Here is a 23,163-nt window from a genome sequence, read left to right as displayed (position 1 = left end):
TATTGGCATCACAAAATCACAAATTACTAATTTGCATCTTGCCTGTACAGTGCAGCCAAGTTCAGTTAATTGGTAAGTGATTTTTTCATGAGCATTGAGCAGCATCAGCCTGTCTGCTCATAGTTCGTTTTACACTCTGAGCTGAACGGTTGTTCACTGCCCTCCGGTGTCCATGGTGGGGAACTGCAGCGCTACAATAATAAACAATTTATTAGATTAATTGTGTGTATATTATAGTATTATAGTACATTGGAACTGGACAAAGTTATTATTAAGGGTTGTTTTAATAACTGTTTTTGTCTTGATTATGCTACATGTTTGTAAAAAACAAGTACAATAAGTATTCAAACAGTAACGGTATAGTAAATAAGTAAACCGCAAAAAAACAACAAAAGCTAGAAATAAAAATATTATCAGATTGAGTGGCTGGATACAAGTTATTGAAGGTAGGAAATATTAAGTAGTTATTTGCACATACATACATTGATATTAATACTGATATTGCAAATGAATGAATGAACAAGTTATTTGCCGGGTTTTTATTTTGTGGCCTAATGGGAGCAGTGTTGGTTGTGCAGTCTGACAGGGGCAGACCTTTTTTATAGAGTGCGTTGTGTTGTCTGTCCAGTCCAGCTTACTGTTCAGGTGAACACCTAGGTACTTTTAAGATCTAACCATCTCAGTGCCCATTCCCTGGATGTTCACTGGTACCGGCGGGGAGTGTTTAAACCTGTCCAGTCCACCAGCGGCTCTTTGGTTTTCCCTGAGATGATCTGGAGGCGGTCTCACTGGCACCAGCCTACAGAGTCCTGGTGTAGTTCTTATCCAAATATCTATAGGAAATCTATAAATAGATTCTCACAGATAATTGTTTTGTTGCTGCTTAATTTTGTTTAAATTGCCATTTTAAAACATAATGCAGGTTATACTGATAGTATAACCTGCAACAAACCTTGATTTCCATTATATATATGTATCTACGTATATATATATATTTTAAATCAATAATGGAAATCAAGGTTTGTTGCAGGTTATACTGATAATATATATATACATACATATGTCTGCGGCTACTATTGATACATTAAAAGAAAAATTCTGTTTTTAATGTCAGTTTTAAAACGTCCTTTAAATTGCCCCAAAAGATATGTATATATGTATATATATATATATATATATATATATATATATATATATATATATAGTTTTTCAAATGTTGCAAATCTGCTACAAATGCATTTTGTTGTTCCCGTGTTGCATAATGACAGTAAATAATCTTTGAATCCTCCAAACCTTAAATACATTACTATTGCTACTTTTATTAATGTATTTACTATATCCAGGCAGTCTCCATGTAGTAAAAAAAGCTCTTAGATTTTTCTAATATCTATCATTCATCTCTTATCATGAATATGTATTATTATTGTTGCTTTTAATATTATTAGAATAACTGCAATATCAAATAAAGTAAATACGTGGCTAGCACAATGTTTTTATGAGTATATCAATCTTATTATTATGAGGATGCATGAATAATTTTGAGTGTGAAATACAAACAGAAAACCTAAATATTGGTACAAATTGTAAAAAGATTTTAAAAATATGTGTTCTGGTCTTGAGATCAAAACTGTGTTGATGCTGCCCTCCGGTGGTCACGGCGAGGAACGACATCAATGTATGTCAAGCTAGTCACCATGGCGTACATCCACTTTCGGTTGATCCTTTCTAAATAAACCGAGAGTGCGCAAGCTGAATGAATTACTACTTAACAAAAATAAATTAAACGATCATGTTAGTGTTATTTGTTACCTCGTGGTCACAGTAAGAGATACTACAACCCTAACATTTGGCAGCGGGAATAATGCAGATTCTTGTTGTATTTTTAAGATAAAAAACAACATCGTCATTAAACAAATGTTTAAACTTCCCATGGCCCCTGAAAGCATCACTCCTCCCCAGCCAACGCAAGCCGGAACCAGGAAAAGTCCAGCTTGTTGTGAGTTGTCGCTGTGGCTTTTCGCTGTTTCTGGTCTTTGTATTTCTTCCTGGGTCACAAATGGCGAGCTCCACGGGTCCGAGCAGGACCGGGCCGGGCCTCTGCTTCTCGGCGCTGCTGCTGGTGGTGCTGATCGGGACGGTCGGTGCCGTGTCCGAACCGGGAAAGTGGATCCTGAACATCGACAGCGTGAGTTTCTGTTGTCAGTGTCGGAGTGTTTTCACCAATGACGTAAAAAGAGGGAGAGGGTTTTTTTTTTTAGCGTTAGCTGTCAGTCTCACATGTTAAACGGGTTAAAGGGGAAGTTAAAGGTGGTGTTAATGTGGTGTTAATGTGGTACAGGTGGAGCAGAAACACTGCGGCAGATACATGTCAACAAAGCAGGCTTGCTAGCTCCTCACAGAAGGGACATTTACTCAAACTTCTACTCCACTACAGTTCAGAGGGAAATAATTGTACGTTACCAAGTTAAACTTTTTTTTGGTATATCCTTAACTTTCCAGATTCAGATTAGAATACAAAATAGAATCATCAAATTAGTATCATGGTTTATCAGGGGGAAATTCACAAGCAGTAACATTAATACTTATTTTTATTTTTTTTTAAATGTACTTTTACTTTACTAAAATGATAAATGCAGTATTCTTGTAACGGAGTATTTCTACACTGTGGTATTACTACTTTTACTGAAGTACAAGATCAGAGCGTTTCTTACACCACCGGATGTGTTTCATGATATCCGCTGATGTAGGAGATTGTTTTCATCCGTTATAATTCATCTGTAACTATTTTGAGAGTTGATGAATTGTCTCGGTCATTTTCAGAATTCAACATTATCTGGTTTCACCTATTCAGTTGTAATAATTCGCTGTTTTTTTTTCTGATTATTTATAATCGTGCTTCGGAGTTTTGGACTGATGGTCGAATAAAACAAAGAATTGAGTCACATTTGGTCGCAAAACATTATAGACAATTTGACATATTATAAGATACAACAATCAATTCATTTACAAAGTATTGCCATTTAAATCAATACTTGAAATGAACGTTTGTTGCAGCCCAATATTTGATGTCAGGTTAAACTGGACTCAAGTCTCATATACAACAATATATTTATATATATATATTTTTTCTTCATATTCTGGTACTCTGGTATAAAGAACAATTTGATATGTAAAATGTAATAAGCTAAAATCCAAGTATTCTCTAATATTATTAAAACATTTAATTATTTTTAATCCATCATTTCAGCATATTAATTATTTCATCCTTTATTGAGGTCCAGTGAGAACAGTTCACTCTTTTAAAATCCATTATTCATTTGAGTACATGTTGTTTATTATTAATCTGCATTTGTTTGCTCTGCTGTTACGTGTTTTTCCAACATAACATAAATTAAGGACAAAATTATTGATCTTCTTAAAAAATAGGGCTGAAATAGGTAGCATCATGGCCTGAAACTCTTCAACACAATTTGACTCAGCAAATATTTTATGGTCTGAAAACACAAAATGAATGAATTGTTAAATCAGCCTGAAGAACATACAACAATCATATACCCTCCATCTTTTTAGACTGAAACTGAAACTCTGATGATACCAAAACACTCTAATGCTCTTTATTTTCTCCCACAATGAACTCTCATTTCTTCTATTCTGGGAAGAAAAATGATTGGCTTTAATGGTTTTAGTAACAGTAAGAAGTTCCCTGTGTGCAAGTCCCTCGTTCTCACAATTGAACAGAAAGGCTGGCTTGTTCTCCAACTGCTGTGTTTGTCTTCAGAGGCGTGTTCATGTGTAAAGTCAATAAGTGACAATAAACCACACAATTGACTGAGATTCAATGAGGGAACCCTGCTTGTCCTAAACAAACTCTCTTTCTGAAAAGCTTAAACTCGACACTGTAACATCAGTAGAAGATCAGTTATTTCTCTAGCTTCCAAAAGTCTGTAAAATTAACATAATTTTGAGCACCATCATTTTACTTTTGCCCTATTTCCTAGTCAAAGTTATGTGATTTCAGTGAGTGTTTGTATAACACTTAGATTGACAAATATTAGGTTTAGTTTTTGCTTGTGTGTGATGTGTTATAATGTATTTTAAGCATTGTAAGACTCTCAGACACGCACATCATTTTTACCAGATGAAGTCTGATCAGTTGTTTGTGTGTGTTTGTTCCAGGAAACTCTGAAGAAACAGAACTTTTTCTTCTTCACTAAAACTCTGTTCAACAGCAGCTTCATCCATCTCAAATGTAAGTGGACAAAGACTTCTTCTACTGGCGTTCATTTTTCTATGCGTATAAAAGAACAGTCAGACAATTTTGGAAAGCCTCCTGCTTTATTCAGACTCAGAAGTACACATGAATATCAGTTTCATGTCTGTCAGTCTGGTACAGAGATGAGTAGGTTGTGTTTAGCATAGCTTAGCACATAGACTGGAAGCAGGGGGGAAATCATCTGAGTCCCAACTGCACTTGAGTGCTATGTGTGACCTGTTCAAAGACCCGAGCCAACTCGCCGGTGCATCGTAGACACATCGCAGATTAGGGCTGTGTATCGACAAGCACCTCACAATACGATACATATCGCCAAACACGTGTAACGGTACAACATATTGCCATACGATACTATATGTATGGCAATATGTTGCAATACTCTTTTTGATTTATTGTTTTTAAAGGAGGTTTTAAATCCATTAAAAACTGAATTTTCTTTTAATGTATCAATAGTAGTCGCAGACATACATCGGGTAAAATAAGTATTGAATGAACACGTCACCATTTTTCTCAGTAAATATATTTCTAAAGGTGCTATTGACATGACATTTTCACCAGCTGTTGGAAATTAAGGAAATATGTGTAATAAAATGGAATGACACAGGGAAAAAGTATTGAACATGCTTACTGAAATTTATTTAATACTTCGTACAAAAGCCTTTGTTGCGTAATGACAGCTTCAAGACGCCTCCTGTATGGAGAAACTAGTCGCATGCATTGCTCAGGTGTGATTTTGGCCCATTCTTCCACACAAACAGTCTTCAAATCTTGAAGGTTCCGTGGGCCTCTTCTATGAACTCTGATCTTTAGTTCTTTCCATAGATTCTCTATTGGATTCAAGTCAGGTGATTGGCTGGGCCATTCTTGTTGTTTCCTTGGCTGTGTGTTTGGGATCATTGTCTTGCTGAAATGTCCAACCTCGTTTCATCTTCATCATCTTGGTAGATGGCAGCAGATTTTTATCTTTCCTTCAATTATATGAAGTTTGCCAGTGCCGTATGCTGAAAAACAGCCCCACACCATGATGTTCCCACCTCCAAACCTCCAGACACCTTTTTATTGGCCATCAGTTGGGACTGAACTAGCTGATATTAATTTGCACTGACAAGGGGCAGGATTGCTTTCTAATTGTGTTTACCTGTGTGTGCCTGTGTGTGTGTGTGTGTGTGTATAATTACTGATAGATTTCAGCTGGTGTCTTGGCTTTCCATGCCTTTTTGCACCTCCCTTTCTTCATGTGTTTTTCCCTGTGTCATTCCATTTTATTACACATAACTTAATTTCTGAACTTATTTGTCCCCTGCGTGGACAGTGGTGTCAGAGACCTGCAACTCGTCGTCCCCTGTCCAGCTGAATGTGTCCTGGTATCTGAGGAACTCTCACTGCTACAATGAAGTCTTCAGCCTGGACGTGAGTGCCACTGTTTTCTGCTCCACTGTACTCCACTCTGTTCCTCTCTTGAGCTGTTCAGATCCTCAACCCAACCGCTCAGGTCCAGATTTGTAGCTCTGGTTTGGTCTGATTTTAAGTCTGTAAAAACACAGCTATACATTTAAACAATGCCTGGACATATTAATCCATGTATATTTTATTTTGAACCCACACAGGCTCACCTCATAATGAAGCAGGGAGACAGGAGACATTCAGTTGTTTAATATATTGTATTAAGAAAAAGCAAGAAAAAGGATTTAAAAATAGGTTTGGAATATATCAGCATTTCTCTTCCATACTCAAAGTCAGATTGCAAGGGGCCAGAAAATAAAAGTTTATCTTAATTTAAGTGATTTATTTAGTTAACTTTAGCTTTTAAAGTAACCCACGTGATAATAATTCAAAGACGTCATCCACTCGCCATTTATTTAAGATTTCATGGATCCAATAATTCATTGGTTAATGAAGAAAGTAGTCTGCAGATTTATTGATGATGGAGATAATAGTTGGTTGTGACCCCAGTTTAATGCAGTATTTAGCAATACTTTAGACGTATCTCATTTTTTAATTCCTATAATCACTGTTTAAGTCCGTGTTCTTTATTTACTCATTATTGATCGGACATTTCTGGATCCATCTTAAGGGATAATGTTCAGGTCATTATTGCGAAATAAACCCTGTCAGAGTCTTGAATCACCCTGAAGGGGTTCATTTGGCAATAGTGCCCAGTTTGCTGTACAATATCCCACATATTACACGGCTATTTCCTAAAGAAATCAATCATTTGAAACAAGATATTGTTTAAAAATAACATTTATTCTTAAAATATTTTACTGCTCAAGCTCAGAACCGCGTCCATAGCAGTGGTTTGTTACTCTGAGCAGCGGCCTGCTGTCTCTTTGTCACGAGTCTTATTGTTTGTCCGTCTCCAGACGGCGCGCGCAGGAAATTACTTCAAGTCGACGGAGGTCAAACAAGGAGGAGGAAATGGATATTATGCTTTTCATCAGTATGCTGCCGTCACCTGCCAGCCACACATAAGCCCCAACACGGTGATACACACTCACACACTCACACACACACAGTCTATATACATCGACTCACAGTGCAAACAATTAAATAAAAAGTGACTGTATTCGGTGATTGTCTATTTTTAAGTGGGTGCGTTTGTTTTACGACACAGTTTGGCCTGGAAAAGTTTAAGATGAAAACACGACTGACAGAAGTGCCGCAGCAACAGGTGAGACACTTTTTGCTTCAGCTGCTGTGTAGCTTTAATTACGCCAACTATAAACACTTTAGCTTTCTGTCTCCTGAGTTTATCTTTAGAAACTCTGTCGGCCTGTTCTGTGATAAGACACCACTTCACGGGGCCGTTAAATGGTTCTTGTTTGCTTCACCAAAACTTTGACAAAGTGCAATACACTGCTGTTAACACACACACAGTATTCTATGAAATAGTCACAGTCTAATTGTTTAAAGGGTAACTTTGCTTTTTTTCATCCTGGACCCTTTTTCCCACGTGTTGTGTCTAAGAGTGCACGTCCACCAAAAGTGCTTCCTTTGTCATTAACATTATTGAAAGTAACATACAGAGAAATAAACCTTTTTTCTTTACCTTCCACTTTCTGTTTGGGATTGTGTCATGTGACTTGTCATGTGACAGAAGACTACAGTGGAAACGTGTGTGAGAGTTGGAGAGAGGAGTGTTTGTGTTGTCATTAGGCCTGTAACAATAATTACTTTTGTTGGATGATATATAGTCCCAGAAATAATTGCGATAAGTAATTATTGTCATTTTAAGACCATTTTAGTCACTGAGATAATGATAATACAATAGAAATAATAATGATTTGGTTTCAAAGAGCAATTCACTTTTAATTCTTAATATTAAGACATTGGAATTTGAATGTGAAAACAATCTTAAAATATTCTAAATAAATAAATAAATCATAAATGAAATAAAACCACACAACAAAAACAATAAAAAAAAAATGGATTCTTAGGTTCTTTTAACTACAATGGGCTAAGGCTTATAATGATAGGAATAACCCTGCTATTTATTCTGGCTTCATGTTGGCTATATTGTTGGTGTTATTCTCATGTAAACAAACACGCATGTTAACAGAATATATCGCGCTGTTGAGCTCAACAGATATTTTCACGATCATGTGCGTGAATCGTACGATAAGTCTATAAAGTAGTTATGCTGGTAGGCCTAGTTGCCAGAGTTTGTTGTGTTGGAGAACAAAAGTGTAACTCAGTTAACTCATGGCTGAATATTGAGCTGATTTTGACAATGTGGACGCAGTGCAAGATTTTAGAACACAATAACAAACAGAAGTATTTTCCATTATGTCATCAGACACTTTTTATAACAATCTGAGGCAGTCTGTGGCCAAAGCGAGCACTCTCAGTGGACGTACATAAGGAGTTGCACCTTGGGATAACATTGCAGCCCGGTTCAGCTTCTGACGTCTGTAGCGCTCTCCCTAAAACTTGGACCAGTTTCAAAAATTGTTCTCTCCCATTCGACCCAAAAAAAACCCTTTAAATAATGCAGCCCATATTTCTTCTAAATCGTTGGTCAAAAGGCCTCAAAAACATTCAGTAGAAGAACATAAGATCCTTTAGCCATCCTTAAGAATTGTGTTGTTGATTATCATTATCTGTTTTTCTTTTTTCCATGTGTTTATAAGCCAATCGAAGAGAAGGCTTCAGGTCGGAGGAGAAGGCGTGATGCTACTGCAAAACCTTCAAAGCCTAAGGTGTGCACATCCAACAAACTCATCCTGCAGTACGGGAAGCAGAACAGGCAGTAATGAAAAGAGCACTATAGTAGAACATGGCGTGGGTACCTCCAATGAAACCTGCAGCAGAACCTGATGTAAAAACTGTAGAACGTACAGGTTAACATGAAGCAGATCATAGAGTAGAACACAGAACATGAAACTGAACCAACAGAGGAACCTCCAGTAGAACATTGATTTACAGATGTATTCAACCTTTCTGCAGAATAAAGAGCAGAGCAGGAAAAAGAAAGAGGACACATGGTTCTGGAGGGCATAGTTAGAGGAGAACATGCATCATGAGGCCCTTATCGGTCCAGTAGAACACACGATACAATAGATAACATTTACTAGAACACACAGGAACATGCTGTAGAAAATGTTGTCGTATGTAGTTTTTGCCATTTAGTGACTAAATGCTTTGTCATTTTTTCTGTTTTGAAAAAAAAAAAAGACATTTAAATTAATTGAATGTGTTAATAGAATTGGATCATTTTGCTGTGTGTTATCTATTCTCTTAGTGTTTCTGTCCTACAGATGAACGTTCTCCACAGAGTTTCAAATCCATGATTTTTGATGTTCTTCCTCTGTATGAAATGTTTAATTGTTAGATGTTTGTGTCACTGATTTTGTAGCTCTCTGTCTCTCAGGCCACTGCGGTACAGAAGGAAGGGGATTCAGCCAAAAAAGGAAAAGCTGCGGTCCCTTCTAAAGGGGTCAGTCAGGTCTGTTCAGTATGGTCAGCTAAACGTGCTTGTTACAGCCTGCTGATGGACGAGCTTGTGACTGGGGGAGGTTCCTGGTTTGAATCCCAGGATATGTACTTAGTGTGTTAAGGAACATTTACATTTGTATATATCCTGCAGAGCCAGGACACCTAGTCAGCAATCTCATGTCAGTTGACATTTTTCTGCTGCTTATCCTGCTCCTCATGTCTGACTCCTTTCAACAACAGTGGGAGCAGTGGGTGTAACCATAAAGACAGTATATAAGAAGTGGACGTAGTCATCATAACGTCACCCATTGGTTTGTAGCCTGCCGATTTGAAGCCCTTGAGTTCGGCCATTTGACAGAGACGCCATATACGGCTCTTGTAGCAGTAGATACCTGTCAATCACAAGGTAGCCCCGCCCTAAAGCATACCCTGCTTTATGGTCTTTTTGACTCTAAATGGACCATAATTTACTAAATGAACATCATGCTGTATTAAAGAAGACGTGAAACTACAGATTGAGACCATAAACTCATGTTTACAACGCAGAACCTAATTAGCGTTACTCAAAAGGCTCCTAGTCCCTGGGGGCAAAGGGGCTTAAGTTCCAAGTTGACAGGGACCTGATGTCAATTTTCATCAACCTTTTATTGAGTCACTTCCTCTTTTATCTGCTTGTATACATCTCTCAAAAATGTGCTCAATAAGGTGGTCAATGTCTACAGCGAAATAACCAGCACCGAAAAGGAAACTTTCTTTACAACAAACAGTTCTATAAGAAAACAGAATCCATCCTGTCGGATAGTTCCTAATCCTTTACATCATCAGTTATAGTTCTGCCATCTTGAACCCTCCTCAGACTCCCACTAGTTAAAATCATTAAAGTCAAACACTCCTTTATACCCTCTGCCGTCTCTGAGTATTTCCACTGCGTATTTATTGGTGGGTTTTTTTAAGTGTTGTAATTATGTGCCCTATATCTATGCATATAAAGTTATTGATGGATTGATTGACCGTCTTTGCTGCTCAGATGGCTGCTTCTTCTCACTTGGATGTGGTGGCCGAGAGCTGGGAGGACGGACCGTACATGTTCATCCTGAGTATCAAAGAAATCAGAGACAAGAGCAGAGCCTCGGACCCCCCTAACCCTGCCACACCCTGGAGTCTACAGTGTCAGTCACACACACACACACACACACACACACACACGCACACACACACACCTACCTACCAATCACACACTACCTGTTTAACCATTAACCATTAGAGATGTCCTGTTTTGTGTTCCTGACACCAGATGCTAGATTTATTAACACCATAATCTGTAGGTTTTTACAGGTGTTGCCATCTTTAGGCTTTTTGCCCACAGGCTCTATATTCTAACATGAGTTAATGCAACTTTCACAAGAAAAATAGAGCATCACAATGACTTGGCAGATGAATGCTTGAAGTTCCTTCCGCTAAATACTGCTAACTATGTTTATGCACTTTGCAGTCCATTCTTGGTGCTCCTTCTTACAACACTATGTGGATCAAGTGTTTTAAGGTTGCACATTAGGGCAGTATTGAAAGGTGACTCACATTACCGAGAGCAAACAAACCAAATTGATTTATATAGCAGACCCTTGCGAATCAGCTCTGAATGTCATTAAGCGATTTATAATGTTGTTGCACGACTAGCTGTTGTGTTCCTCTCAGTTTGGAGTTTGAATGTAGAAAACCAGTTGATCTGATGGCGTCTGTTTGTGTTTGCAGTGCAGATCAGCATGAAGGGTCCTCATGACTACATATCAGCCGCTGAGTGGCCTATGATGGTGGTAAGGAGACACACATGAGCAAGACAAAATGGCACTTAAAGAACAGAATGTGTTAGTCCGTCTTCTTTCTTATTTTCTGTAAACAATTAGAAAGAAAAAATATAGATTAAAGAAAATATAGAATATCACCAGATCTATCCATTAAAAGAGCAACTCACCAAAAGAAAAGAGTCAAATGCTGTGTTCAATGCCCAGTTAGGGTTTACAGGATTAAATGAGCGCTGCTAATCACAATTAAAAATCCATGAGAGTCTTCAAGATTAACAGAATTTTCCTTCATACTGTTAGGGCAAGTGCACAGCACAAAATGTAATGTTGCATCCAGTTCATGACTATAATAAAAAAGTTTTAAGATGAGCAATTTTTTACCAATTTCTCTTGACTGTCGCTGCAAAGTGGCAATGAGTAGGTCAAAGTTCAAATAATTTAAAGTTAAACGTTCATATTAAAGAGCATCTAAAGCTGTAGTTTGGAAGTCGTGGTACTTATCCATAGTCAAGGTATTTATTGTCATTGTTCAACAGGATTGTGCAACAAAATGCAGTTTGTAATACCATTTAGCTATATCAGAAAAACTAAAAAAGAAAAAACTATAAGAACTATAGGGACTATAGGGAAAGTGGAGGCTGCATTAAGGAGTCTCTGTAGTCTGGTGATACGGCAGCTGGAGTGGGTTGTGTCTTTAAAAAACCTTTTGGCAAGAGTCTTTGCAGGCACCTCTACTCACCAATATCACTGATGCTTGGTAGGTACCAGTGTTGTTCTGGTCCAATTTATTCCCCTGCTGCCCTCCTGTCCTAGACGGTGCAAATCTAATGCAAGTTTGTAATGTTTCCTATCAGGAAACTCTGTAAAAGTTAACAAGAAGAGCACGGGGATTTTGCCTTCTTAAGTTTCCTTAAGAAATAAAAACTGTTAAATAGCTTTCTTCTTCACGACGGAGATGTGTGATGACCACGTCAGGTTGTTTGTGATTCTGATCTCCAGGAACTTAACACTGTTAACTAGCTGCACATCAGCTCCATTGATTTAGGACAGGGGTGTTTGTCTTCACTTCCTTTTTTCTAAAATCAACAATTACTGACATAAAACCAAGCAGGGGGTTGTTTCTCTGAGCACCAGTCTGCATTATTGCTGATTTCCTCTTCATATGAAGTGTCATTGTTGTTTGTAATCAGGCTGATGACAATAGTGTCATATGTGTCATACTTCACAACAGAAGTTTTGGAATCAACGCTATGTTGCAAATTTGGAAAAATATAGAAAAATCTGTCAAAGTGTACGCTACAAGTTTAGTGTACGCTATATTTAAAATGTAGCGTACACTTGGTGTTTTTCTTTAGGTGTCTAAACTACATTACGCTGCTACCCCCGTCGAGAGTGGTACATTGCTTTTATCCAGGTTCTTGTACTCATGTCTGTTTTTTCAAACTCGGGCCGTGCCAACCGCAATCTATTGGTAATACACTAACTACGGATAATACCTTATACAACCCACAACTTCATAATATCCAAACTAGCCCCGTATAAATCTGTTATTTTTGAAAAATATTTGCCTTTATTTTCACCCAAAGTTAATATGAGCTCTCCATGTAATTGTGTCTCCAGTTCTACATGGTCATGTGTATCGTGTACGTGCTGCTGGCAGTTTTGTGGTTGGTTCTGTCTGCGTGCTACTGGAGGGATCTGCTCAGGATCCAGTTCTGGATCGGAGGAGTCATCTTCCTAGGCATGTTGGAGAAGGCCGTCTACTACGCCGAGTTCCAGAGCCTCAGATACGACGGCTTGTCAGGTCGGTGAAGACACAGAGGTGGTTTCTCTGGATTGATCGATTGTGAACGTTTCACATAGCGCAGCGTCGAGAGATAACATGTTGTAATGTGTCCTCCTGCAGTCCATGGGGCGGTGGTGTTTGCTGAGGTGCTCTCTGCGGTGAAGAGGACTCTGGCCAGGGTGTTGGTGATCATCGCCAGTCTGGGATACGGCATCGTTAAGTAAGTCCTTTCCTTCTCACAGCTCTATTTTTAGTTTTCACATCATGAGGTTTCTTGGATTTTTCTGATAAGATATTCATTTTACGTTGTGGTTTTTTACCCACTTTTGACTCTAATCCTTTTGTTAACTTTAATTTCAATAAGGACAAGGACTAACATTTGTTGTATACTATATCTAACGATCATTTTCAGATAATCTTTTAGTCTATAAAACGTAAAAATGATGCGAAATGCCTATGACCAGTTATTTTAGTGTGACGGAGCCATAACACTCTTTTCTGTTTGTCTGTCCACCAGGCCCAGACTCGGTGCGTTGCTCCACAGAGTAGTTGGAGTTGGTCTGCTCTACTTGATCTTTTCGGTCATTGAGGGGATCCTAAGAGTCAACGCTGTAAGTTGCACGTATGCTGTGTGTATTTGTGTGTGTGTGTGTGTGTGTGTGTGTGTGTCTAACTTCCTTCTCTCTCTAGGATCGAGGCGACAACACCAGCAGTAGACTTTTGTGTGACATAGTTCTGGCCTTCACCGACTCCTGTGTTGTCTGGTGGATATCCTTTGACATGTACACACACACACACACACACACACACACACACACACACACACACACACACACACACACACACACACACACACACACTCCCACACATCAGCACTTATTAATAATTCAGCACTTTTTTAAAAATTACCAAAATGGCAAAAAACGCTTTTTGTCCCACAAGTAAATCATTTAGAGCATTCACAGATGTATAAATATCATAAAATAATAATACAAAATAATAACAACAAATTTCAGATTAAAAGATTCAGATCAAAGTTCAGAAGATAAAGCACAATTTGGAGTGCCGAGGTTTTTCTATCGCACATTACTTACACTAAATCACATCTTATATTCAGAATACAGATCCATATTCACTGAATGTCATTGTTGTTTAGAAGTATTTTTATTTATTTATAAGGATCCCCATTAGCTGAGGGCAATCTTACCATGAAGTCTTCCTGGGGTTTAGATTGGCAAATTCTGAGCACAAAGTTTGTGCAATACATAGTGCCCTCAAATACGACCACAAAAAAGAGACATGGCATGCTTAAGTTTATAGTATTTTATCACTTACACTCTGATCTTTTTTAGAGGTTGATAAAGACAAACGCCTGCTCTGTCCTGTGTCTGTCTCTCTGTCTCTTAGAAATTAAAAAGGTAGTTTTGTCTCAAATCAAACACAGCTTTTGTGCCCTTACCGCAAAATTGGACTGCTTTGCCGTACAAAATCATCACAAAATGCAGGTGTTTAGGTTAGACATTGACCTCTAATGGTTGAGGTTAGGCATTGACCTCTAATGGTCGAGGTTAGGCATTGAACTCTAATGGTTGAAGTTAGTCATTGACCTCTAATGGTCGAGGTTAGGCATTGAACTCTAATGGTTGAAGTTAGGCATTGACCTCTAATGGTTGAGGTTAGGCATTGAACTCTAATGGTTGAGGTTAGGCATTGACCTCTAATGGTTGAGGTTAGGCATTGGCCTTGAATGGTAAATTTAGACATTGACCTTCAATGGTTAAGGTTAGGCATTGACCTCTACTGGTCTAGGTTAGGCATTGACCTGTAATGGTTGAGGTAAGGCATTGACCTCTAATCATCTAGGTTAGGCATTGACTTCTAATGGTTGAAGTTAGGCATTGACCTCTAATGGTTGAAGTTAGGCATTGACCTCTAATCGTTTAGGTTAGGCATTGACCTCTAATGGTTGAAGTTAGGCATTGACCTCTAATCGTTTAGGTTAGGCATTGACCTCTAATGGTTGAAGTTAGGCATTGACCTCTAATCGTTTAGGTTAGGCATTGACCTCTAATGGTTGAGGATAGGATAGATCATCAGGCGGCGAGTCTCCCAAGGTGCACTAAACATGACAAGTGTAAGTAGGAAGGTGTATTGAGACACAGCATTTCTGTCAGGAGTCAGGTTCATTTCTGCTCATTTGTGGCTTTTCTTTGTGTTTGTATTTTGTTCTGTTGTTTTTGGTAGGGTGGGCATCACATCAGACTGTACTATGGTAAACCACACCCACCGGGTTAGGGTTATATACCCAGTATACCCATTTGAGCCAAACAGAATTAACTGTAGCTGCTTATTGAGTGTGGTATGCTGTGTCTGCAGTTCTGTTCCCCCTCTCAACCCTCTCTTTCCCCCTCTACTCCTTCTGTTTTCTTCTCCACACTTCTTCATTCTCCTCCTCATCCTCTCTTTTGTACAATCATTCACCATTTTTCTATCAACATTCTGCTTCCTTGCTCTCCATATTCTCCCCTTCTTCTTTTCTACTGTTGTTTTCACCTTCTCTTCTTCTCTTCTTCTGTCATTCTTCTTCTCTCCCTGTAGGCTGAAGGTGAAGTAGTTCTCCTGGCTGCTATTCCTCTGGCTGTGCTCGACTCTACCCTCTGCTGGTGGATATCTGCGACTGCATCTTCCCCTTTTTCGTAAAACCCAAAAGCTTTCTCTCTCTATCTCTCTTTCTCTCTCCCTCACTTTTTTCATTTTCCCTATTTTTCTGCTTTGTTCGTCTCTAGGGATAGTTTTTTTGTGTCCAGCAAAAACCCTCCAAATGCTAATCATGCAATTAACCAAAGTTTAGAACAATTTTAACATAGGTTTGGCTGTATTTTCAAGTGTCTATATTCATTATAGAAAATCTTAGAATGTTGACAATATGCAGCTTGTAAAACTTTAAAAACTCTTGGACCTACACTATCTTGTCCCTCCTGCTAATCAAAACCTTACCAACCACAGGAGTTTGGGATGATAAATATGTGGGCTTAAATTCAAGGCTTAAACCTTTTAATATTCGTTAGGAAATGTTCGAAGAGTGATCTTGAATTGGTAATGAACAAAATCCAGCAGGTAGTGTTTATTTAACCTGTCCATGTTCCTTGACTCTGTCGTCACATCTTTGTGAGTCTGGCTCAGACAATGAAGCTGCTGAGGCTGAGGAGGAACGTGGTGAAGCTTTCTCTCTACAGACATTTCACCAACACGCTCATCTTCGCTGTCATAGGTACAAAAAAATACCCTGTTTGTCTTTAATGTTTGCCGAAGCACATTTCACGTCTTTAATGCTTGTATGTGTGTTTTCAAGCGTCGGTCATCTTCATCATTTGGACCACCAAGACCTTCAGGATGTCTAAATGTCAGTCTGTGAGTACATCAGCAAGATTAAGTATAAACTGTGTTTGATCTCAGGTTGATGTGGGTTTTTTTTAGCTTGTGTTGTTTTTCTGTTGGTTTTTTTTACTGTATTTTAAGGACGAACCTTTACTGCCTAAAATAAGGGATGATTAGCTGTAAAGTCCTGACTTTATGCACAGTTCAGCCTTTTTTAAATTTACGTTCATATGCGACAAAATAGTTTTGCCAGACATCAATTGGTGCTGCTTGAATAAATTCAGCTGTAATTTCATTTCCTGTCGAGGAAATGTTACATTCTTATGCAAAATTTTAGTTATACTTTGAGTAGCCTAAAGATACCATAGAACAAATATTGTAGGAAAACCAATTTTGCCACTGTGCTAATGGTTTATTGCAAACATAAAAATGTTGATTAAAAACATAACATAGGCATAACATCTCTTCAAAACACATTTGCTGCTAAAAAATGTTAGTATATTAATTATCTGTTATAGGTTACAGGGTTGATAAAGTTGTAGTTCAGTTGCAGTTCTTTATGGAAGTCAAGTGTTATTTTATGAACTTCTCATAATAGTTGTGTATATATCTTTTTTTCCTGTAACCCTACAGTTATGTTTTTGTTTTCATTAGTACCCCAGCTTGCACACAAAAGTGCTTATGCCAACCTTCATGTGATATTTCGCCATCAATACACAGTTCAGTAGTGTCACAAGAATTTTTGAATATACATTTTTTTAAGTCCAATTTGGATTTATTCTCAGGGAGATATTCAGACAGGAAATGTTCATCCTCTGTGTTTTTTCTTAATCTAAATTAAGAATATTTTTTTTTTTATGCTTTCGAAGTGTTTTCATTCATCTCTCTCTCTGTCTCTCCCTCCCTCTCTCCCCCACTCTCTCTGCAGGATTGGAGGGAGCTGTGGATAGATGACGCGTTCTGGCGCTTCTTGTTCTCCATCATCCTATTGGTCATCATGTTCCTGTGGCGACCGTCAGCCAATAACCAGAGGTAAGGGGGGGTTCAGGGCTGCTTGTTGACACTATTTCTTATCCTAACTGTAAAGTAAAATCTGTTTCTTTCTCCCTATCTCTCTTGGTGTGTTTACCAGGTATGCCTTCAGTCCTCTGTTGGATGAAGAGAGTGAGGAAGAGGAGAAGGAACCCATGATGAACGAGGCTTTCGGTCAGAAACCCTCCTCCCTTACTCCCTTTCTTCATTCTTTTGCTTCCTTTCCTGTTGCCTCCTGTCTAACCTTCCTGTGTTATATCACCTCCCTTACTTCCTCAGTGCCTTCTTATTTATTTATGTAGTTATGTATGTAGTCCATCTGTCAGTTACTTTGTTAGTCAGTTAGTTAATGGGTTAGTTAGTTAGAGACACACTGCTCACATCACTGTAAATGTCCCAGATGGCTTATTTTCAACAGATGCCTTTCAGCCAGTTGTTAAATTATCAATTTCAATAAAAAAGTAAACCTAATGTAAACCTAATGATCAGCTTTCAGATAAATATGCATCATGGAAAGTTGTGTATGTGAGTTCATTATGTCCTCACCTCCATGTCTTTTTTTCATCTGGGTGTGTTTGTTTTATATTCCTGTGTATCTCCAGAGGGGATGAAAATGAGGGGCACGAAAAATGAGACCAACGGCACGGCCAAAGCCAATAAGGTGGTAAGTTCAAGATCAACAGCTGCCATTTTTAACAAATTAAAACTTCTTTTTTTCATTCCTTTATCCCAAACTAATTTGATGTATGGAATTTGTCGGCTGTTGTTCCAGTTTTCCTACAGATTTTCCTCAGATTTAATTATTTCACCTCAGTTTTGATTGTAGTAGTCAGTAATGATACCTTGATAAAGGGCTGATCGGGTTGTGACACTGTTAAGGGACGGATATATATTCCAAAAAATGTACAGAAGTGCATCAGTTGTGTTTATATCACTACTGTATACTGACACAGTACGGCCCATTTTGACCACACATTCTGGGCTGCACGTGGATGGGTCGCACGGACACATGATGAAATTTGCGTAATGCGGATCGTTGCAGCAACGCAGATGTGAGAAGTATAATTTGAGCTTTGGTCTGATACCTGGGTTCCAAGTATTTTATTGGAGGATAAAAATATTACATATGATACAATTTCACTATCACAGGAACAACTCAGTAACTCATTTTTTATTCTTTTTTATAAATTCTTGAAGGACGAAATGCACACATTAGATAACTTTGTTGTTTTTCCAGGATGAGGATCTGAAATGGGTCGAAGAGAACATCCCTTCATCCATGGCAGATGTGTAAGTCATCATCAGCATGAAGTCAGCATGTTGACACCGATTATAACTTATTAAAATTCATCATAAATTCAAATGATTCAAATCTTTTTGCTTTTCCTTCCGTCTCACAGCGCCCTGCCCCCCCTGCTGGACTCTGATGAGGCAAGTTGTCCGTTTTTTCTCATTTCATTACTAAACTAAGATGTATCCACACACAGACTATCAGATAACAAGTAATAAACTTTGAGTTGATCGGCTATGACTTGTAACTGGCTGGGCATTTTCATATTTCAGATTTATTGCCAGTCACATTTACACCCGCAAAATTGCCTACATTAAATGTAGGCAATTTTGCTCAAATGCCTTTAAGAATAATTTTGACCTGCAAATCATAATGATCTAAAAAAGGAAAAGCAGGCCTAAGACACTTTAAGAAAGACACTTGGACCTTTTTTCAATTGATCGTTAAATGTCAGGTTGAGACAGATTTTAATTTCGTTTACAATACAAGAAAAAAAAACTGTAAATCCTAAAGAGGAAGGGAAAATGGTGGGATTTTTTTAAATAACGATACATAAAAGCTAGTTTGTGTCATAAATACTTAACACACACATCTTTCTACGAAGAATTTGATATATATTTTTTAAATCTACTTGCATGATTTGTATGTGTCTGCAGCAGACACACAAACACTTGTTGTGTATAATATTTGTAGTTCTGTTTGTGAGCAGCAGAGGGTGGCAAACAATCAAGGCAGAGAGCAGCTGTTGCCACGGTTACGTCACAGTGTTGTTTATCCTCTTCTATGTGGTCATGGCGAAAAGAACAATGTGGCTGCAACGACCTTGTGCGTGTGTGTGTGCTGGGATGTGAGTGCTGCTGCAGCCATTAATGATAATCTTGAACACAAAAATATAGAAATATAAGAAAGCATCTCTTCTTTATCTGATATTAAACATAAATCCTCAGTCTGGATTTTTTTAATATATTTAAAAAAGAAAAAATCTCCTCTTGGCCTTTTTTTGTACCATTTTCCAAATTATTTACTCTTTGACCTCTAAGCTGAACCTTGTTTTTTTAAAAGTGATCCAGCAATCAACAAAGTGCCTCTTATGTGAAATCAACTTCTTATGTAAGCTGCTGTATTAACACTGAGAGATATTAAAACCCATGGACAGTATGAAGTACTTCCTTTATGGTGTTTCTGTTGTAAGGCATGGAGATGGGATGGAAAAGAGTTAAAAGGAACAAAGGAAAGAAGGAAGTAAGGTTTTAGTTTTTGGCTTGAATTTAAATAGCGCTTCTATAAGATCTTTTCTCTGTACAAGTAGTCATAATTGAAGGTTGAGACACATTGATTTGTTTCTGTCATATCAATGATTTCTTTTGTTTTTAACTGCTGGGTGTTCGACACATGAGTGGACACTAACAATGTCATGAATCTCCCCTATTAGATGATGAAATTAAGGCGAAACAATTGCCGTAATTCCCTACTATTCATGTCCTTATGGCAGATTATGTAATGCGCTCGTGTTATTCTATAGATAAATCTGACTCTTACCTGCACCTTATCCCTATAATAACAAATTATGTATTCATCCCAATTAAGCAGGGAATTTAATGGAAGTTGCTTTACCCTGCCACCGCCTCAATGCCCAGGTGATCTTTTTATAGCTTCGCTAGCATCAGAGCACAGGTTTGGTTTTTATTCCTTCAAGAATTAGATTCATTAAACTGTAGATGCATTTAAACACACTCCTTATCATAACCCATCTGGCACATTTGTTTAGCCAATACGGAGACTCTGATTTCATTAAATAACCATAAATGACACACTTGGTTCTTTTAATTTTTAGGGAACAAATGAGAGCACTCCGTGAAATTTAAGAGGAAACATTTAGAAAGAAAGGTTTGGCTGTCTTTTGCAGCCACCTATCAGCTGTGACACATTTCTAGATCTATCTGCAAAAAAATGATCAATTTACTTTGAAAACAAAGAAGCACAGCTAGCTTTCTGACAGACCAGACTTCTTGTTAAAGCTGGACAAATTAGCTTCTTCATGTCGAATGACGGATGGGGAAGGATAAAGGATAGGGTGATTCAGAAAGTCTGAAACCCTGAGATGTCACGTCCATGAAACAGTCTGCAACGGATTAAAGATGGAGGGAGAGCAGAGCCTTGAGAGGAAAACATAAATATACTCACCCCTGAGGTCAGACAGAGGTTTCTGAAGGGAAAATTCAAAACCTGGAGTTTTGGTTTACGTTTTTTAACAGAAGAGGAATTGTAATTAAATATAGTTTTCTCGGGTCACATGAATACAGTCAAGAGTTTCAATTTGAGTAGCATCTAGTGGCCTTGCAGCTCAACGTCCTTCAGTTATGTTCGGACCGACATTAAGCTGCCAGTCAGCCTCAGAAACCCTAGCTCTCCATTATTTTTCTTGACAAACTATTTCTGTTACTTTTTCTGTGAACAACCCAATGCAACATTATGAATCGTCCTCCAGGAGAGACTGTATGAAAGTAGTCCACCCTCTATGACGTAATACGTTCCTATTATCATTATTACAAACTGTCTCAGATGCTGTAACTACAAAGACGTTCAAGTATGATGTTGTGTTTTCTGTTACAGGAAACCATGACGACTAAGTTTGAGATGTCCAAGATGGAGTAAAAGCGGAAGAGGAAGGACGAATGAACGGAGAGAGTGTTTGTGAAACACAGACTGTGGTAAACAGACAGGTGAATGATAGAGATTAATGTCCTGTACAAGGTGGAGTAAAGAAGAAGGATGGCTGTTTCAGAGCACATGTGAAGAGGGATAGACGAACTGATGGATGAAAGAGGGAATGCAGTGGACGAGTGTTTGCTTCACTAGCCGGATGGTGTCTGTGTGATTTAACTCTGACTTTATGAGCTTTGTAAGCCTTGATGTACATACAATGGGAGTAAAATCGGACACAATTTTTATTTTCATTTTCTGTTTGTATTTATATTTCGATATATGATATATATATGTTTTTTTGTTTGATCTAATGAGGTTCTTTGCTATTGAGTGACTTGTTTGCCTTTTCACCGTTTAATGCAGGAATGTGGTTTTCCAGTATTGTCTCATCAGACATTTTGTGTCTGAGCTCTCCCTGGCGGTGCTGTTGGGTTTTTGTTGCTTTGATGATTGAGAAAGAAAAAAAAAAAAAAGCATGGATGTAAATGAATATCTAAATTGCTTTCGGTCCCTTTGGTTTTGGATCCATATTTTACCAGCTTTGGTACCAGTGTAATTTGAACCATTAAAACTGTTCACATTTGGATCATTTTATACAAACTGCGTTATTTAATTGTTTTTCTTTTTCTTCGTGTCAGTGTGAAGGAATTTCTGCAACAAAAGAGGACTGATTGGCTGAATCAGTTACAATTTAGAACATCTTTGATTCACTCTGAGGAAATTTGACCCTGGTTTCATGAGCAGCATTTCAGGTCACTCTACATCCTCCTTGATGATGATGATGTGTTAAGACGACTTGTGTAGCCTCCTTAGAGTTTTAAAAGCCAAGAGTCAACTGTTTTTACAGAGCCTTGACGTACGCAGACCCGTCCATATCGCAGATAACACTGAAGTAAAAAACATGCTTAAGGGCCCTGACGCACCAAGCTGGCAGTCAGCCATTAGACACAATCAGGCGGTTGAACTGATGACCATGGCAGTTTGTAACAGAACACCCTCTGATTGGCTGTTCAGTCAGCTAACATTCCTTTTTACAATCAACACTTGAAATGATGAAGGCACTTGCAAATGACAAGGTAGTACAAAATGTAAACCATACTTTGGTGTTTCATTTTTACCTCTTTACTTAAGATTTCATTAACTTGGTTTTTTTTCTTATTACAAAAAGTACCAAAACACTGACAACAAGGAAGATCTTGGGTAGATAATAATGAGAATAAATATGAATATATATAATAATAAATATTGATATCTTGTTTACAAGATGTTTATGTATAGAGGGAACCATTAAGAGCATCTTTGGATCGATGGGAAAAACAACACTGAATGGAAATAATTCGTTAACAGTACAACTTGTAATAGTTTTTATGTATTTTTCACATTCTTTTTCTTTGTAGTCATTCTAGCAAGCGGCTCAAGGAAGGTAAGTTGGCCGGTCCAGCACTTAGGTCCAAACTGTAGTACCTCAACAACTGGATAGAGAATCATTACATTTTGGTGATACTCTGACTTAAAGCACCACCAACAAGTTGAACATTTTTGGACTTTTACTTAAATACAAATTACCCTTTGATGGATTTCCGTGGAATTTGTTTCAGTAATTCATGGTGTCAAGAGGATGAACCCTAGTCGCTGTGCTCAACCCCTGACTTTTACTCCAGCTCCACGATATTGTTGAAACTTGTGGTTTTGAGTGAAATGTCTCAAGGACTATTGGATGTTTTGCCATGGAATTTAGTACATATTCATGTCACTTCAGTATTAACTTCATCTGGCACCATCATCAGGTCAAAATCTAACGATAAAGCTAGGTGGGAGGGCCGTGTCACCTTTTGTGCAATTTTGGACACGTTTAATATTAATAAACTTTGAATAAACAAGCGAAAGGATTTTTGTGTAGCTGCAGGAGCAGCGCTTCAGGTCGAGCATGTCATCCACAGCGGGCCATGTTGCTGCTGGA

At 38.1% G+C, this 23,163-nt stretch overlaps 1 protein-coding gene across 2 annotated transcripts; it reads left to right on the top strand.

Annotated features, from left to right (window-relative positions):
• The first annotated feature begins 1,964 nt into the window (after positions 1-1,964).
• Positions 1,965-21,892, top strand: zgc:162698 (Transmembrane protein 87A-like). Of its 2 annotated transcripts, none has more exons than XM_054602489.1 (21): positions 1,965-2,185; positions 4,177-4,249; positions 5,586-5,683; positions 6,637-6,756; positions 6,888-6,944; positions 8,404-8,472; positions 9,144-9,209; positions 10,236-10,377; positions 10,961-11,022; positions 12,631-12,814; positions 12,917-13,016; positions 13,314-13,407; positions 13,487-13,566; positions 15,961-16,067; positions 16,149-16,207; positions 17,103-17,206; positions 17,307-17,380; positions 17,809-17,870; positions 18,444-18,496; positions 18,607-18,637; positions 21,111-21,892. In XM_054602489.1, exons 1-21 carry the CDS (start codon positions 2,057-2,059, stop codon positions 21,150-21,152), a joined length of 1,806 nt encoding a protein of 601 aa, XP_054458464.1. In that variant the 5' UTR covers positions 1,965-2,056; the 3' UTR covers positions 21,153-21,892. The 2 variants fall into 2 exon arrangements, with proteins under 2 accessions (XP_054458464.1, XP_054457786.1); XM_054601811.1 differs by having other exon boundaries at positions 9,144-9,218; positions 21,111-21,891.
• The last annotated feature ends 1,271 nt before the right edge of the window (positions 21,893-23,163 follow it).

The sequence above is a fragment of the Anoplopoma fimbria genome, chromosome 1 (assembly GCF_027596085.1).
Source record: "Anoplopoma fimbria isolate UVic2021 breed Golden Eagle Sablefish chromosome 1, Afim_UVic_2022, whole genome shotgun sequence".
NCBI lineage: Eukaryota > Metazoa > Chordata > Actinopteri > Perciformes > Anoplopomatidae > Anoplopoma > Anoplopoma fimbria.
Note: the sequence above shows the minus strand (reverse complement) of the source record. Positions and strands in the feature narration are given on the sequence as shown.